We start from the raw sequence: 17,288 nt of genomic DNA, 5'->3' as shown, positions 1-17,288 counted from the left end.
GCAGTGCCTAGTAGGTAGTAAGAGCCTAATAATGATAGATATCATTATTCTCTAGGTCACTTTGATCAAAGAAATTCATTTAAACTGGTTAACTTTCATGGTAATGGGGGTATGAATGACATGTGTGAATTATTTAAAATCTCTTAGGTAACTAAAACTTGGCAAGTTAGCTCAGTGAGTTACTAGACATGGTGCAACTAAGACAGCCAAGTTGTGGATATGACATGTTTTCCAAACCACTTGCCCTTGGTGGGGGGGAGCAGGGAGAGGAGGCAGAATTTCCCTTTGTGCCTTTTTTTTTTTTTTAATCTTTATTGGAGTATAATTGCTTCACAATACTGTGTTTGTTAGTTTCTGTTGCACAACAAAGTGAAACAGCCATATGCATACACATGTCCCCATATCCCCTCCCTCTTGAGCCTCCCTCCCATCCTCCCTATCCCACCCCTCTAGGTCATCGCAAAGCACCGAGTGGATCTCCCTGTGCTATGCTGCTGCTTCCCACCAGCCAACTATTTTACATTCGGTAGTGTATATATGTTGATGCTACTCTCACTTTGCCCCAGCTTCGCCCTCCCACCCCACATCCTCAAGTCCATTCTCTATGTCTACCTCTTTATTCCTGCTCTGCAACTAGGTTCATCAGTACTATTTTTTTTTTTATTTAGATTCCATATATATGTGTTAGCATACGGTATTTGTTTTTCTCTTTCTGACTTACTTCACTCTGTATGACAGACTCTAGGTCCATCCACCTCACTACAAATAACTCAATTTCGTTTCTTTTTATGGCTGAGTAATATTCCATTGTATGTATGTGCCAGATCTTCCTTATCCATTCATCTGTTGATGGACATTTAGGTTGGTTCCATGTCCTGGCTATTGTAAATAGTGCTGCAATGCTTTGTGTGGGTTTTAATGAGAGGGGAAATGCCATCGCCCACTACAGAAGCTGAAGCATGAGTGTTAAGCCCTCTCCCTATGACCTCAGGCAGCTGTGGAGTAGGCTAGTGACCTAGGCTTGCCCATTTGATACTTAGGTCCTGGGATTCTGAATCTTGAGGGAGCGACACAAAGACATAGGATCATCTGGAGATGAATGAGGCAGCAGTGCCACCAGCAGCAGTGTCCTGGCCAGCCTGTTTCTATAGCATAACTTTGGTGTGCTCTCAGACCTGGAGCCTTACTCCATTCCTGTTTTCTGAATCTAGGTCTCCAGCCTTGTTGACTCTATGAGTTATCTAAGGTGTTTTTGTTTTTGTGTTTTTCATTTCTTGCTCAGGACTCAGTAGAGTGTAACCCGGTAACCCAGGATCTTAGTGGGTAGTTTCTAACACTAATACTACCTTAGAAATCTTGTCATTTTGGTTAAAGGTATGGTAAAGTGTCGGCACAAAACTATTTCTCATTCAAAAAAGGCGAAAAAGTTAATAGTTTTATGCTTTTATGTGGATCACTATCTTTACCTTTGCATCTACCAAAAAATATATCCAAAACTGCTAAAAAAAACCCCAATTCATAGAAACAACAGTCAAGCTAAAAATAGAAATAGGTGCTAAACTTTGGGGGATCCAGCAACTTTGTGTAGATATTCTGAGACAGTTTTGCTGTCATAATCCTCCACTTCTTCTGATGTTTGATACCTACAAGTAACTTTACAATACTATCACAAAATAGGATCGACATTTTCTCTAGTGCAAAAGGTACTTTTAAGAGTCTGTAAGAGGTGTCAGGGGAAGGATTTGGACTTACAAAGGCATACTTTCAGAGCTTGAAAAGACTGGATTCTAATAGGAGCTTTCGTATACAAAAAAGAAAGTACTGGGTATAACAATGAGAATTCTGAGGAAAAAACATTTTAGTCAAATGAGGCTATAAATGATCTCAGACTAAAACATACATTACAGGAATTTCAGTTTGAAGATTTATTTTTGCAAGTAAAGAGTTTATCAAATCTAAAACGCTATTAATGTAAAATGTACTTTTTTGAAAACTATACACTATTAAGAAAAAACATTGCCAAGAAGACTATAACAGAATTTTGTGATCATCAATTTTAAGAGGCATTACAATTTCAGAGATGTTAAATTGTGAAAAAAAAATGTGCACCTTAGAATAGATAAAATATAGTACTTTACAGCCTTTTCTCCCACCCCTTGAAAAAAAATCTGGATGTGTTTGCTTCCTCCTTTAAACAGAACTCACTATATTTTTCCCTATACTGTAATTTTTTCTAGACTTTTTTTTTTAAATTATATACATGGCTTTTTAAAAAATTGTATTTATTTATTTATTTTTGGCTGTGTTGGGTCTTCATTTCTGTGCGAGGGCTTTCTCTAGTTGCGGCGAGTGGGGACCACTCCTCATCGCGGTGCACGGGCCTCTCACTATCGCGGCCTCTGTTGTTGCGGAGCACAGGCTCCAGACGCGCAGGCTCAGTAGTTGTGGCTCACGGGCCCAGTCGCTCCGCGGCATGTGGGATCTTCCCAGGCCAGGGCTCGAACCCACGTCCCCTGCATTGGCAGGCGGATTCTCAACCACTGCGCCACCAGGGAAGGCCTAGACTTTTTTTAAAACCTCCTCTTTTGAACCATAAGTCACTTTAGCTAGGTCACATCTGGCTAATGCTAATGTTAAATTAAATTAAAAAGTGAAATCTCCACATTATTAGATATCTTTAGGCTCTTCTCAAAGTAGATTTGAATAAACTTCCACGAATGGCTAGCACTGGCAAGAGGAGGAGATACACTTCTTTATGGGCAGCTAAACATAGTACCTTAAACTTTAATAACTGAATGGAAAAAAAATCCAAGAATTGTAATGAGATTGTAGACTCAGAGCTATCACTGGTGTTTCAAGAAATTGATGTAGGAGTTATGGTAGACAGCATTCTGAAGATAGCCCCAGCGGCTGCTTCAGCCAAGAATTTGCTAATCATCAGAAACAAGGGTTCTGGAATAATAAAAATAAAACAAAAACAACAGCAGGCTTTTTCACTCTCAGAAGTCATTCTGAGAATGTACTCAGAATAATGCAAGCTGTTTTAGATACTGAATTTCATTAAAAATAATAAGGTATGTATGTGTGGGGTTCTAAAAAACCTTCTAAAATGACCAAAGGAATGGATGTCTTTCTCCATTATAAGGAAAAGAATAAAATAAACTCCTCCTTAGTATGGAGAAAACTGATCCAAAGGCATGCATGGTCTTAGATTATAAAACAATAGTAGATATGGATGAGATAAACACAGACTTATTCTTTAGGCTGCAGAACTGGAAGGGACCCCACGGTTGCTGTTCTAGCTCTGTTGCTCCCTCTTGGTCACTTTGGTTCTAGTTAGGAAGCCCGTGCTTCTGGTCTGGAGGCCAAGGGGACAAGAAGAGTGGTAAGAGCAGCCCATGATTTGCTGCCCTTTGCTGCTTGCCAAGAAGGTCAGGCTTAAGAGTTTGCCACAGCAATTCTCTCATTTTGGAAGTAGGCTTTTATTTTTCATTTCTTTCAGAGGATTAAATATTGCCTGTTGTGATGGGGCTTCAGAAAAACATTAAGCTACATGAATTGAGAACATTTATGACTATAATAGTAGTAAGATGAAATGACAGGGGATTTGATTTTAGGTTTTAAACTTTTAGCTAGGAAAGATAAGACAGCAGCTAGCTTAAATTCGCTCCTGATGTCATTAGAATGTAAGTTCCATGAGGCTAGAGATTTTTGTGTTTTGATCACTACTGTATTCCCATCATCTAAAAATAGTGTCTGGTACACTGTAGGTGGCTCAATAAGTACTTTCTGAATGGGTGTTCCATACATATGATTTTACCTTTGTAACTTTAGTAAGGATCATCCTGGTCTTAGCATTTTAAGGAATGTTACTTAATGTTTTTCTTTAATGTCCTGACCTTAGAAATCTAGTTTTTAAAATGTCTATAAAAAATCAATTACCTCCTAATTCTACACACTTCCAAATTAACATTTTCTTTGATTTTGTTGATTTTTAAAAAATTGACATACTAGCATTAAGTGGATCTGATCCCTTAGAATATGGGAGAGTAAACTTAAGATTCAAAATGTCGGCAATGACTTTCAGTGTGACAGTCTTAAGGCCATGCTGATGAGTATAAAGTTTTTAGCTTGAGATCATGGTGGCTCAACCTCTGCATTATTGACATTTTCAGCTTGATAATTCTTTGTTTGGGGAAGGGGGTGCTGTCCTGTGCATTGTGGATTGTTTAGCAGCAACCCTGGCCTCTACTGTCTAGATGGCAGCAGTATTCCCCCTGTGGTGTCAAACAAAAATGTCTCCAGACACTGTCAAAAGTCTTGTGGGGGTCAAAATTGCCCTTGATAGAGAACCACTGTTTGAGATATTGGAGATATGATGACAAAAGTTTTACCCCATAGGGAAAATGATCAAAACACCATATGGATTAAGTACAAGTTTCCTTTCAATTGCTAAGAAGATACAGCAAATTTGAACCTAATCAGACCTATTATGAGCACAATACCTATAATGTGAGGGGGTAGATGAATATCAGGACTTTATAAACCACATAACTGTACTCCACTGAAGTCAGAGAACTGCAGAAGGGAAGAATCTTTAGAGTCATCTAGAGTAAGCTCATTTGATGAAACTGGGATCCTGAGTAGATAAATAACTTGCCCTGGTCTTATAGTTGTTAGTAAGTGGCATTTTTTAAAAAATAAATTTATTTTTATTTATTTATTATTTTTGGCTGTGTTGGGTCTTCGTTGCTGTGCGCGGGCTTTCTCTAGTTGCAGCGAGTGGGGGCTACTCTTCGTTGTGGTGCGCAGGCTTATTGCGGTGGCTTCTCTTGTTGCGGAGCACAGACTCTAGAGCGTGCAGGCTTCAGTAGATGTGGCACGTGGGCTCAGTAGTTGTGGCTCGTGGGCTCTAGAGCACAGGCTCAGTAGTTGTGGCTCATGGGCTTAGTTGCTCCACAGCATGTGGGATCTTCCTGGATGAGGGCTTGAACCCATGTCCCCTGCATTGGCAGGCGGATTCTTAACCACTGCGCCACCAGGGAAGCCAGTAAGTGGCATCTTAATGAGTAGTACCACCAGCACTTGTTTAACAGTTGTCTGGAAGAAACAAGCATGTAGCCCTTAAAGTTCCCAGTCTGGTGTAGTATAGTATATATGGGAAGGGACACACAGCTGGACTAGTGTCCTTAAACTGGTAAAAGAAGAAAGCATCACTTGATGTTGAAAAAAATACAGATGGAGAATTGTAGTAGTAAACTAAAGGGACTTGTAATTCTGGCTGAAAATATAAACAGGTTAAAAAATGGCTAATTTCAGTGCTAAAGGTAGCTCAAAGTTATAAAAACGTGTTTTGAGAGTCAGTCTATCAAAAACATTGAATGCATCTATTTGCTATTGAGAGACCTTTTTTTTTTCTGAGACCCATCTTTAAACTTGCACAGAAAAATCTGAAAGATAACGTGCTGTAATTCATATAACCTTTGCAGACATGCTATTAACAGCAGCCTTGACCTATCTGTCAGTCAAATGACTATGTGGGTACATATAGCACTAATACAAACAGTCTTGATAGCTTATTTAAGCTACCTAAGCTCAGGTGAGACAGTAAGTAAAGTGAAAATATGCTACAGCAATTATTATACTGAAAACCATCTTTGATTTCTCAAATATCAATGTTTAAGTGGCTCTTTTCCTTTTAACCCAGGTGAGATAGAATATCAATGTTTATCAAATAATAAGTTATAACTTTTTATTCCATTCATTCATTCATTAAACAAATATTTAATTGTGTACCTACAATGTAGAGGCACTACATTGGAAGTGGGAATAAAGTAGTGAGAAAGAGAAACAGGGTCTCTGCCCTCCAAGAATTATTATCCCACTGAGGAATAAAACTCAGATCATATTTTAACCATCTCACACAGAGAGTGATAGTGATATGGAATACAAGGCATTCAACCTTAGATTCTTTTTATTATTGGACTGACTGAGAAAACAAAGAAAGAAAACAATTTCAAATAGGATAATATGAATAGTTGTATCTTACTTTGGATTAACCTTACTTTCCAAAAAAGTAGAAGGATTTTAAAGAGAAACTGGTGAAACTTTGTGAAATGAGCACATATTATTTCATTTAATGCTCACAACAAAGAAATTAAACTTCAGTTAGCTTAGATAATATTCCCAAGATTATACTACAAGTTAGTAGTAAACAGAGAAACTAGGATTCAAAAGTAGGCAATCTGATTCTAGATCTCTACTCTTATCCTCTATGCTTAGTTGCCTAATTTTTGAGGACTGAGTAAAATGAAAGAAAAAAAAGTTACAATAGAATAAAGTTGGGGAGAACTGAAAAAAGCAAGTAGCAATAAGATTATGGTCTTTAGAACAAATTGTAAAGTGAGTAATAAAGTAGCCATTGTATAACTAAATCAAAATAAATCATGGACTAAACAATTTTATAGACCTTTAATGTTTAAGAAAAACAAAATTACTAGCATATAATTTCAATATTTTAAGAAGATTAAAGAAAGCTAAAGATTTAGCCAAATTAACACAATCTAGGGATTAAGAGATTTACATTCACCTTTGTGGAGAAATAAAAGAAGTCAAAAAGGGTACATGTATGTATTATAGCAGTGGGCTGCCTGTTAGAATCATTTTTATTTTTTACCTGATGGAGTGATGTCCTGAAGTATAGTCCAGTTTTCCAAATTTTTGTGTTTGGTAGCCATGCTTCTCCATGACATCCATCCATGTTGTATAATTTGGATCTAAGCCCTTAAAGTTATTCCAAGATTCTGTTAAGTGAGTGAAGAGCCCACTCCACATTGCTGGGGGAAAAAAATGGGATCAGTGTAAATAAAGCTTAACAATTCATTTTAATGATTAAGACAATTATATCGAGAGAGAAGAGACTGACTACTAGTTTAGAGCTTGTGCTCTGCAACAAGATATATCTGCATTAAGTGTTTTACCTAACATTTTTGATTGTTACCTCGTTTTATCAAGGGGAAAACTGAAATGAATTACTATTTCCATTTTACAGGTGAGTCTCTAAGGCTTGCAGCAGTGGTCCCCAACCTTTTTGGCACCAGGGACCAGTTTCGTGGAAGACAATTTTTCCACAGACTGGGGAGGGGTGATGGTTTCGGGATGATTCAAATGCATTACATTTGTTGTGCACTTTATTTCTATTATTATTACATTGTAATATATAATGAAATAATTATACAACTCACCATAATGCAGAATCAGTGGGAACCCTGAGCTTGTTTTCACTTGCCATTCACTGATAGGGTTTTGATATGTCTTCAAGCAATTGATTTATTATGGTCTCTGTGCAGTCAAACCTCCCTGCTAATGATAATCTGCATTTGCAGCCGCTCCCCAGCACTAGCATCACCGCCTCAGCTCCACCTCAGATCATCAGGCATTGGATTCTCATAAGGAGCGTGCAACATAGATCCCTCTCATTCGCAGTTTATAGTAGGGTTTGTGCTCCTATGAGAATCTAATGCTGCCACTGATCTGACAGGAGGCGGAGCTCAGGTGGTAATGCGAGCAATGGGGAGTGGCTGTAAATACAGATGAAGCTTCGCTTGCTCATCCGCCACTCACCTGCTGTGCAGCCCAATTCCTAACAGGCCACGGACCGGTACCGGTCTGTGGCCCGGGGGTTGGGGACCCCTGGCTTACAGGTTAAGTTGTTTAAGGTAAATAAATGGAATTAAATATAAAGCTTGTCTGACTTGAGTCATAAAAATAATCACTAAGTATTTGTTGGTTAATTTTCCAAGTTGGTCAAATGAAGTACAGATCTCATTTCCCAAAAATCCTCAAGGCTTTTCCCTATTTCTTGTCTATATACTGGCTCGCCACAAAAAACTTATGTGTACTATGTCTTCTCTCTCATTTTCTACAGCTATCATTGTTTAGTCAATAAATCTTTTTTTTTTTTTTCAAATATTAACAGACCTAAAGGGAAAAACAGATAGCAATACAATAATACTAGGGGACTTCAACAGCAGATAGATCTTCCAGACAGAAAACCAATAAGGAAACACTGGACTTAACCTACACGTTAGAACAGATGGAATTAAGATTTTTAGTACATTCCATCCAAAAGCAAAAGAAAGTACATTCTTCTCAAGTGCACATGGAACATTCTCCAGTAAGTTCATATGTTAGGACACAAAACAAGTCTTCATAAATTTAAAAAGACTGAAATCATATCAAGCATCTTTTCTGACCACAATGGTATGAAACTAGAATCAGTTATAAGAAGAAAACTGGAAAATTGACAAATATATGGAGTTTAAACAACATGCTCCTGAACAACCAATGGGCCAAAGAAGAAATCAAAAGAGAAGTCAAAAAATATCTTGAGACAAATGAAAATAGAAATACAACATAGCAAAACAAATGGCATGCAGAAAAAGCAGTTCTAAGAGGGAAGTTCACAACTTTAAGTGCCTACATTATAAAAAAGAAATAGCTCAAATAAACAACCTAACTTTATATTTCAAGGATCTAGGAAAAGAAGAACAAACTAAGCCCAAAGTTAGTAGAAGAAAGGAAATAACAAAGATCAGAGTGGAAATAAATAGAGACTAAAAAGACAATAGAAAAGATCAATAAAACTAAGAGTTGTTGGGGCTTCCCTTGTGGTAAAGAATCCGCCTTACAATGCAGGGGATGCGGTTTTGATCCCTGGTCAGGGAACTAAGATCCCACATGCTGCGGGGCAACTAAGCCCGTGCGCCACAACTACTGAGCTCGTGCACCTCAATGAGAGAGCCTGCATGCCGCAAACTATAGAGCCCATGCACCCTGGACCCCGCACTCCACAACCAGAGAGAGGAAATCCTGCACACCACAACTAGAGAGAAGCCCGTGTGCCACGACAAAGAGCTCGTGCCACAATGAAAGATCCCACACGCCTCCAATGAAGACACCACGTGCCACAACTAAGATGCGGCCAAACAAACAAACAAACAGAAAAACTAAGAGTTGTTTTTTTCTTAAATAAAATGGACAAATCCTTAGCTAGACTTTCCAAGAAAAAAACAAGGGGACTCAAATAAAATTAGGAATTAAAGAGGAGACATTACAACTGATACCACAGAAAGACAAAGGATCATAAGAGACTAACTACCATGAACAATTATACCAACAAATTGGAAGAATTGGATACGTTCCTAGAAATGTAAAACCTACCAAGATTGAATCATGAAGAAATAGAAAAGCTGAACAGACCAATTATGAGTAAGGAGATTGAATCAGTAATCAAAAACCTCCCAATGAAGAAATGTCCAGGACCAGATGGCTTCACTGGTGCATTCTATCAAACATTTAAAGCAGAATTAAAACTAATCCTTCTGGGGCTTCCCTGGTGGTGTAGTGGTTAAGAATCCACCTGCCAATGCAGGGGATGCGGGTTCGATCCCTGGTCCGGGAAGATCCCACATGCCGCAGAGCAACTAAGCCTGTGCGCCACAACTACTGAGCCTGCGCTCTAGAGCCCACGAGCCACAACTACTGAAGCCTGCGTGCCTAGAGCCCATGCTCTTCAACAAGAGAAGCCACCACAATGAGAAGCCTGTGCACCTCAACGAAGAGTAGCCCCCGCTGGACGCAACTAGAGAAAGCCCATGTGCAGCAATGAAGACCCAACACAGCCAAAAATAAATAAATAAATAAAATAAATTAAAAGAATAAGCCAATGAGGTACATTTAAAATAAAAAACAAAAACAAAAAAACAATCCTTCTCAAACTCTTCCAGAAAAGAGAAGATGAGGAAACATTTCCAAACTCATGAGGCCAGCAATACCATGATAGCAAAACAAGACAAGGACACTACAAGAAAAGGAAATTATAGGCCAAGATCTCTGATGAACACAGATGCAAAAATTCTCAACAGAATATTAGCAAACCTAATTTAACAATACTTTGAAAGAATCATACATCATGATCAATTGGGATTTACTCCAGGAAGGCAAAGATGGTTCAACATCTGCAAATCAATCAATGTGATATACCACATTAGCAAAATGAGGGATAAAAAAAAATATGATCATCTCAATAGATGCAGAAAAAGCCTTTGACAAATTTCAGCATTCATTCATGTGGGATGAATTGAGAGATTAGGATTGACATATATACACTACCATGTGTAAAATAGATACCTAGTGGGAACCTGCTGTATAGCACAGGGAGCTCAGCTCAGTGCTCTGTGATGATGTAGATGGGTGGGATGGGGGAGGAGTGGGAGGGAGGTCCAAGAGGGAGGGGATATATGTATACATATAGCTGATTCACTTCCTTGTACAGCAGAAACTAACACAACATTGTAAAGCAACTATACTCCAATTTAAAAAAACCTCTTGACAAACTGGGTATAGAAGGAATATATAGAAGCCCACAGCTAACATCATATTCAATGGTAAAAAGCTAAAAGTTTTTCCTCTAAGATCAGGAATGAGACAAGGGTGCCCACTCTCAGCACTCTTATTCAACACAGTTCTAGAAATCCTAGCCTGAGCAGTTAAGCAAGAAAAAGAAATAAAAGGCATCCAAATCAGAAAAGAATAAGTAAAATTGTCCCTATTTGCAGAAACATGATATTATATATAGAAAACCATAAAGACTTTACCAAAAAACTGTTAGAACTAATCAATACGTTCAGTAAAGTTGCAGGATATAAAATCAATATGCAAAAATCAGTTGCATTTCTATATACTAATGATGAACTATCAGAAAAAAATTACCCAAAAAATCCATTTACAATTGTATAAAAAAGAATAAAATACTAACGAATAAATTTAACCAAGGAGATGAAAGATCTGTACACTAAAAACTTTAAGACACTGATGACAGAAACTGAAGAAGATACAAGTAAATGAAAAAATAGAAAGCAAAGATGAGGAACTAGTCAGTAGCAAATGTGTGATTACTTACGTGTACTTACCTAGATTGCTGACTGAGACTAAATGAGATTTTTAGTGAAGAGATGTTGCATCTTAGTGTATTTGCTGTGTCTTGTCTGATTTATCACCTTGTCTACCTGTGTGCCTTTATAATTCAGTATAAGCATCCCTTCAGTACTTTAGCCTCCTCTGCTTTGTGCAGATAGAGTGTGGAGTCTTTCTTTATGTTATCTCATTCCACTCGCTCAATAAAGAATAAAAAATTAACAGAACTTCATACCTGCTTTCATTAATTGTTATAATTATTTCCTTAAAAGTCTGTTTCAGATTCCGAAAACCTGGTGATCAGGCAGATAGCAGGTCCTTACTGATTGCGGGTTGACTATGGCATTTATCATGTGTTCAGCAGTTATGTTGCTGTTGGGGACACAAGTGTTAATAAGGCCCCAGTGTTTGGAGCTTAGCTTTGGTAGTTACCTCATTGTTGGTTTTTTGGGAGGTAGCATTATGGCTGTATATTGGGGACAGATTGCCAGAAGTGTTATGTGGATGCACATAAGCCTAATCTGACTGGTTCAACTCATGGAAATGTTCTTATTTTCTCTAGAATATGGTGTATACCTTAAACTAATACAGTGTTATATGTCAATTACATCTCAGTAAAACTGGAAAGAAATCCCTTTCCTTTTCCCTTTTCTGTGTACACACATGGCAGGGTTGAATCCTTTTCTCATCTAACAAAATGCTTTCTTTTTGAGGAGTGGAATGGGGCATTACCTGGCTTTGAATCCCAATGATGCTAGTTACTGAGAGACCTTTGATAAGTTATTTAACCTTTCAGTACTTTAGTTTTCATCTGCAAAATGGGGATAATAACAATATCTACTTTGTGAAAATGTGGGGAATTATATAAATTAAGGCATGTAAGGCAGTTATATTGCCAGGCACATAGTAAGAATGCAATAAATGTTAGTTTTTATTACTATTATTCCTTCTCTTTGTTCAAACTCTCCAAAATATACTTCTTCCAGGAAAAGCATCACCTAACATTTTTGAAACCTTTAGAGTTCATTGAGCACTTTTTAAAATCTGTTATCTCATTTGATGCTGGGAACAACCCTGTGAGGGACACAGCACATACAGCGTTCTGTAGATAAAGAAACTGAGGGACTTGCTTGACGTGGTCCATTGAGGACTGGAATCCAGGCATCACCTCACCCTGGTCCATTGCTCATTCCACTTGCTCAATAAAGAATAAAAAAATTAACAAACTTTTTTTAATACACCTGGTCCTTCATCAATGAAATATCATTTATAATAGAGTTTAGGTTTCCTTTAATCATTGGTGATTATATAGTTGATGGCGCTGAAAATGTAGGTGAATGAACTTGTGACTCAAATCACAGAGAATATGATGTCAGGAACTTATGGACAAAGAAAATTGTTGGGTGCTATTTATGAGTTCCAAAGCAAACAATCATAAATTAGAGGAGAAAGAAAACAACTCTATCAGACAATAGAATTTATAAAAATGTCAATTTCCCCAGGTTTTTCAGTTAGTCATGGCTTAGTATCACTGTTATTTTGCCATTAAAACTATGCCTATTTGTTAAATTACTATAATAAAAGTGAACAATTAGATTTGGGATAGAAGTGAATTGAAACTGAAGAGAAAAAATACGTAATCTGAAATAATACAGAAAAATCCAGATATATCTGAAAAGTTCTAACTACTCTGTGGTATACTTTGAAGTGTCCTCCCAACTCCCTATCTCTTACTAAAAAATTTCCTTGGAAATAGAACTCTTCAAGGAAATATGAGCATTTCCTAATTTGCCTGGATAGTCAAAAGATTTTTTGTCACCAATCCTAAGGGAAATGAAACAATAATACTTGAAGTAAATACCAATTTAGGTGATAAAATTCCTATTCTTAAAAAACCCCAACACCCAATACATACCTTAAAACACACATCACATATATTAAAATTTTTTTTTAGATGCCAAATATGACTTACTATCCTATTTTGGGGTATAATTTTTTAAATTGTGAAAACACTTTCAGTGTGGGACCACTTCCAGTAATATTAAAGCATGCTCATACCTGCGCGCGATGGGCAGCAGATCGGAGAGTTTGTGTAGGCATTCAGAAAGGAAGTGCCATGTGCTTTCATGAAGTTGATAAAAGGAAGTTTCACTACCTGACTTCCTGGATAAAATGTTAGCCTTCCATCCTGGAATAAAGAAATTTAATTACCATTGATTACATCACAAAAGAAAATAATTTCCTTTAATTTTAACCATAAAATTCACAAGTAGCGAAAGACTTCAATATGATCCTAAGACTCCTCAAAAGATAAAAACAGGTAGAGAAACTGTTATCATTCTCTGGTTCATAATATTGAGAATTCAATGTGGTGTGACATTTGGATCCATTTGAATATAGTAAATAAATTAAAGGAACTTCCTGGAAAGTTTCTTTTTGGGGGATGATGGACTGAGTGAACCAATGTTTATTGAGTATTTAGTATGTGCCAGGCACTGTGAAAGATCTGGAGATACAATGGTGAATAAAAACAGAGTCCCTGGCCTCATGAAGCTTACAGTCTAGTAGGGGAGGCAAAAAACATACTCGTAAATAAACTAAGAATAATTACAAGTTACTGTGATATGTGCTTTGAGAAAAACCTAAGATACAGAATAACGAGGGAGACCTACTTTGATACAGGGAAGGCTTCTCTGGGAAGTGAGACCTAAAGAATGAGAAGGATCAGCCATTCAAATAACTTAAGGGACATGTAAAGTTAGAGATACCTGCAGGACTTAAGTGGAGATAACAACTAAGCAGCTAGAGAAATGAGCCTGAAGATTGGAAGAGATGTTTGGGTTGGAGATACGCATTTTGGAATCGAATTGGGAATTGAAGAACTCTTCTTGGTAAAGAGCAAAAAGAGGAAAAAGGATGTTTCAGTCCTGGAGTTATATCTATTGTATGTTTTCAATGTAATTGTAAATAAACAGGTTAAAAGTGAACCAATCCAGGGGCTTCCCTGGTGGTGCAGCGGTTGAGAATCTGCCTGCCAATGCAGGGGACACGGGTTCGAGCCCTGGTCCGGGAAGATCCCACATGCCGCGGGGCAACTGGGCCCGTGAGCCACAACTACTGAGCCTGTGCGTCTGGAGCCTGTGCTCCGCAACAAGAGAGGCCGCGATAGTGAGAGGCCCGCGCACCGCGATGAAGAGTGGCCCCCACTCGCCGCAACTAGAGAAAGCCCTCGCACAGAAACGAAGACCCAATACAGCCAAAAAATAAAAAAATTAATTAATTTTAAAAAACCCCCAAAAAACGATTTAATAGTGTTAAAAAAAAAAAAAAAGTGAACCAATCCAAAATACGGGATATACATAAATCTTTGAGATGTCTGAGATTTCCAAATGGATATATAAATTAGGCTGTAGGGTACAGACAGGAATCTGGAGCTCAGAGAATTCTATCCTGGTGAAATAAGTCTTTAACATATTCATGGTCTTGAAAAGTGTGAGACTGAATGAAACCTTTAAGGGAGAGAATGAAAAGAGAGGAAAGAAAGGAACCCTGAGGAGTCCCGAATAAGAGGCGAAGGCAGCATGGGAAACCGAGAAAGAGCGGCCAGAGAGGAAGGAAGATATCAGTAGACTGAGTCTCATGAAAGCTGAGAGAAGACAGTGTGTCAAGAAAGGGTAATAATAGCTGTGTTGAGAGGGTGTGTAAAAGAAGGCCAGAAAAGGCACACTGGAATTAGTAGGATGGAGATAGTTGGTGATGCTGACAAGAGCACTTCCAATGGAGTTGTAGGGATGGACACCTAAAGCAGACAGGGAAAAGAGAATGGGAGGTGGCATGGTGAAAAAAACCTCTTCTAAGTAGTTGTTTTGCAAAGCGAAACAGAAAAATGGGATGGATGTTAGAGAGAGTTAGCTGGAGGATAAATGTGGGATTAAGGTCAGGTTTTTTTAAAGATGGGGAATATTAGAGCATGCTTGTATGTTGAAATAAATACCACTTCTAGCAGGAGTAATCACTGAATGCTAAGCAAACAACTCCTGACTTCCTGAATAATGAGCTAGGGAGCCCAAGACAAAAGCGCATAAGAATTTTGTTAAATTCATAAATTCAAGTTCTCAGAAACTTATCCTCGTAAATCCCAAATGCCTAGATGCATTATTCCTACAATCTTCTGGATATGGGGGATAATAACCATTTGTGGCCTCTGGTTGTAGTCTAGGCAACCCAGCCACCCGGGTTCATCTAGCTGGAGGGATGCAGCAGGTAGTCATGTGGCAGAAGCACTGCAGTGATTCAAATAGTGAGGCTTGGACTCCAAGTCCTGCAGGCTAGGTTCAAATGGGTGTAACGACCACTGCAAATGGCTACAGCAGCATATCTATAACTCATGTTAGCAATTTCTTGACTCATTTCTATGACTGGTACAAGGACTTCATCTGCATTGAAAGCAGTCTAGAAAGCAGGGATCTTTAAAGTGCAGAGCAGCAGGGAAAGCAAATGGCGGAGGGGATAACTGCCTCACTTGGGGAAGTTTCTAACGTGGAATGTGTGAAAGGTGGTCCACGTAAAGATTACTGCCTAAGGGGCTTCCCTGGTGGCGCAGTGGTTGAGAATCTGCCTGCTAATGCAGGGGACACGGGTTCGAGCCCTGGTCTGGGAAGATCCCACATGCCACGGAGCAGCTAGGCCCGTGAGCCGCAGCTACTGAGCCTGCGCGTCTGGAGCCTGTGCCCCGCAACAGGAGAGGCTGCGACAGTGAGAGGCCCGCGCACCGCAATGAAGAGTGGCCCCCGCTTGCCACAACTAGAGAAAGCCCTCGCACAGAAACGAAGACCCAACACAGCCAAAAATAAAAATAAAAATAAATAAATTAAAAAAAAAAAAGATTACTGCCTAAGATATATAAGGCACTCCACAAATATTTAGTGAATTAAATGAAACGAGTCTTTAATTCAGAGCTGTTCAATTTACAAAAGGCAAATTTAATATGTTCAAAATTCAACAGTGTATTTTTGCAAAACTTAATAAACCTGGATTAAGTACATCAGTGGAAAGATTTGTATTTGATTAGGTTCTTAGAAAATATTTAAACTATGCTACACACATTCTCAACGTCAAAAGCATACCAATACTCTAAACAAAGATCAAAATTACTATATTATTAGAGAAAATATTAAACATTTCTAGAAGTTTTGGTGTTTTTAACTTCATGTAGTTTTTACACACTAGCAAATACTTTAAAAAACAGACTAAAACTGGTACCACTGCTCATGGTATCAATGGGAGGTGGTCCACATAATAATTAATTCTGAACTGAAATGGATCTTAACATGGTTAGCTGATAAAAACACAGAGAAAGTTAAGTTTTCCATAGTGTGGTACTGTGGTTCACAATGGATAGTCAGTCATAGGTCAAAGTATAGTTCTATCACATTTAGTTGGGAGAGAAAATCTTACAGAATGGCTTTCAGAATAACTTCCATAATTTAATAATAGCCTATTTCAATTTTCTCAAGGTCATTCCTACAGTTCAAACAAATACAGTACTCTAACAGTGGGCATTTAAAAAAGAAAAAGAGGCCCACTAATTGGCTTTCTGCATAAAAGTGACAAAAGTGATACCAATTGCCTTCATTTCTGAATTTTGCTTTTATTCTGGACTCTCATGGGTCCAGGCATTTTCCCCCTTGGGATGGATGAGCTTTTTGTGTACATATGATTTTGTGATCTGGATTGCTCCTTCTACAACCATAACTTGGTTCTCAGTTCCTCATCATTCTGGGCCAGGGAAAACCAGTGAAGTTTAGATTTCAAAACATCATTCTAATGAAAGAATGTAACAGTAACTTTAACTGTCTAGATGTATTATCAAGCAAGACTGTTAAGAGCATTCTTTTCAGATCTGTTCACCAGACTGAATGAGATCCTCACTAGACTCTGGTATACAGTCCTGTGCCCACCTCCCACTCCCGAAACCTCACCCAAACTAAAAACAATGCAGGTGCAGGGGTGGAAGGAGGGAGGCAGAGAGGATGCTTGTGCCCTTTAAGACCCAGGCAGAGGAGCTTATTTTCTCTTTTTAAAAAAAGGGTTTAAGATGTAATTCACACATCATAAAACCCATTTAATTTGTACAATTCAATGGTTTTTAGTATATTCAGAGAGTTGTGCAACCATCACCACAATCGACTTTAGAACATTTCCATCATGTATTCCTTGTATCCCTTAGCCATCACCCGCTAATCCTCCCATTTTCCCAAACCCTAGGTAATTGCTGACCTGTCTCTACTTTCTGTCTCTAGATTTGCTTT

General features: G+C 38.2%; 2 protein-coding genes across 4 annotated transcripts in view; one reads left to right on the top strand and one right to left on the bottom strand.

Moving 5' to 3' along the window:
* Nucleotides 1-17,288, top strand: part of SKIC3 (SKI3 subunit of superkiller complex) — a 143,874-nt gene that overhangs the window by 37,161 nt on the left and 89,425 nt on the right. The gene's annotated exons all lie outside the window — the stretch shown is intronic.
* ARSK (arylsulfatase family member K) overlaps nt 1-17,288 on the bottom strand; it is a 46,242-nt gene that overhangs the window by 24,541 nt on the left and 4,413 nt on the right. For all 3 annotated transcript variants that reach the window (XM_061189459.1, XM_061189457.1, XM_061189456.1), the window contains exons 2-3: nt 13,036-13,165; nt 6,677-6,836 (exon numbers count right to left, since the gene is read on the bottom strand). In XM_061189459.1, coding sequence (XP_061045442.1) covers nt 6,677-6,836; nt 13,036-13,165 — 290 coding nt within the window. The remainder of the gene's footprint in view (nt 1-6,676; nt 6,837-13,035; nt 13,166-17,288) is intronic.

The sequence above is a fragment of the Eubalaena glacialis genome, chromosome 4, assembly GCF_028564815.1.
Source record: "Eubalaena glacialis isolate mEubGla1 chromosome 4, mEubGla1.1.hap2.+ XY, whole genome shotgun sequence".
Lineage (NCBI taxonomy): Eukaryota > Metazoa > Chordata > Mammalia > Artiodactyla > Balaenidae > Eubalaena > Eubalaena glacialis.
This window is presented reverse-complemented; position numbering and strand designations above follow the sequence as displayed.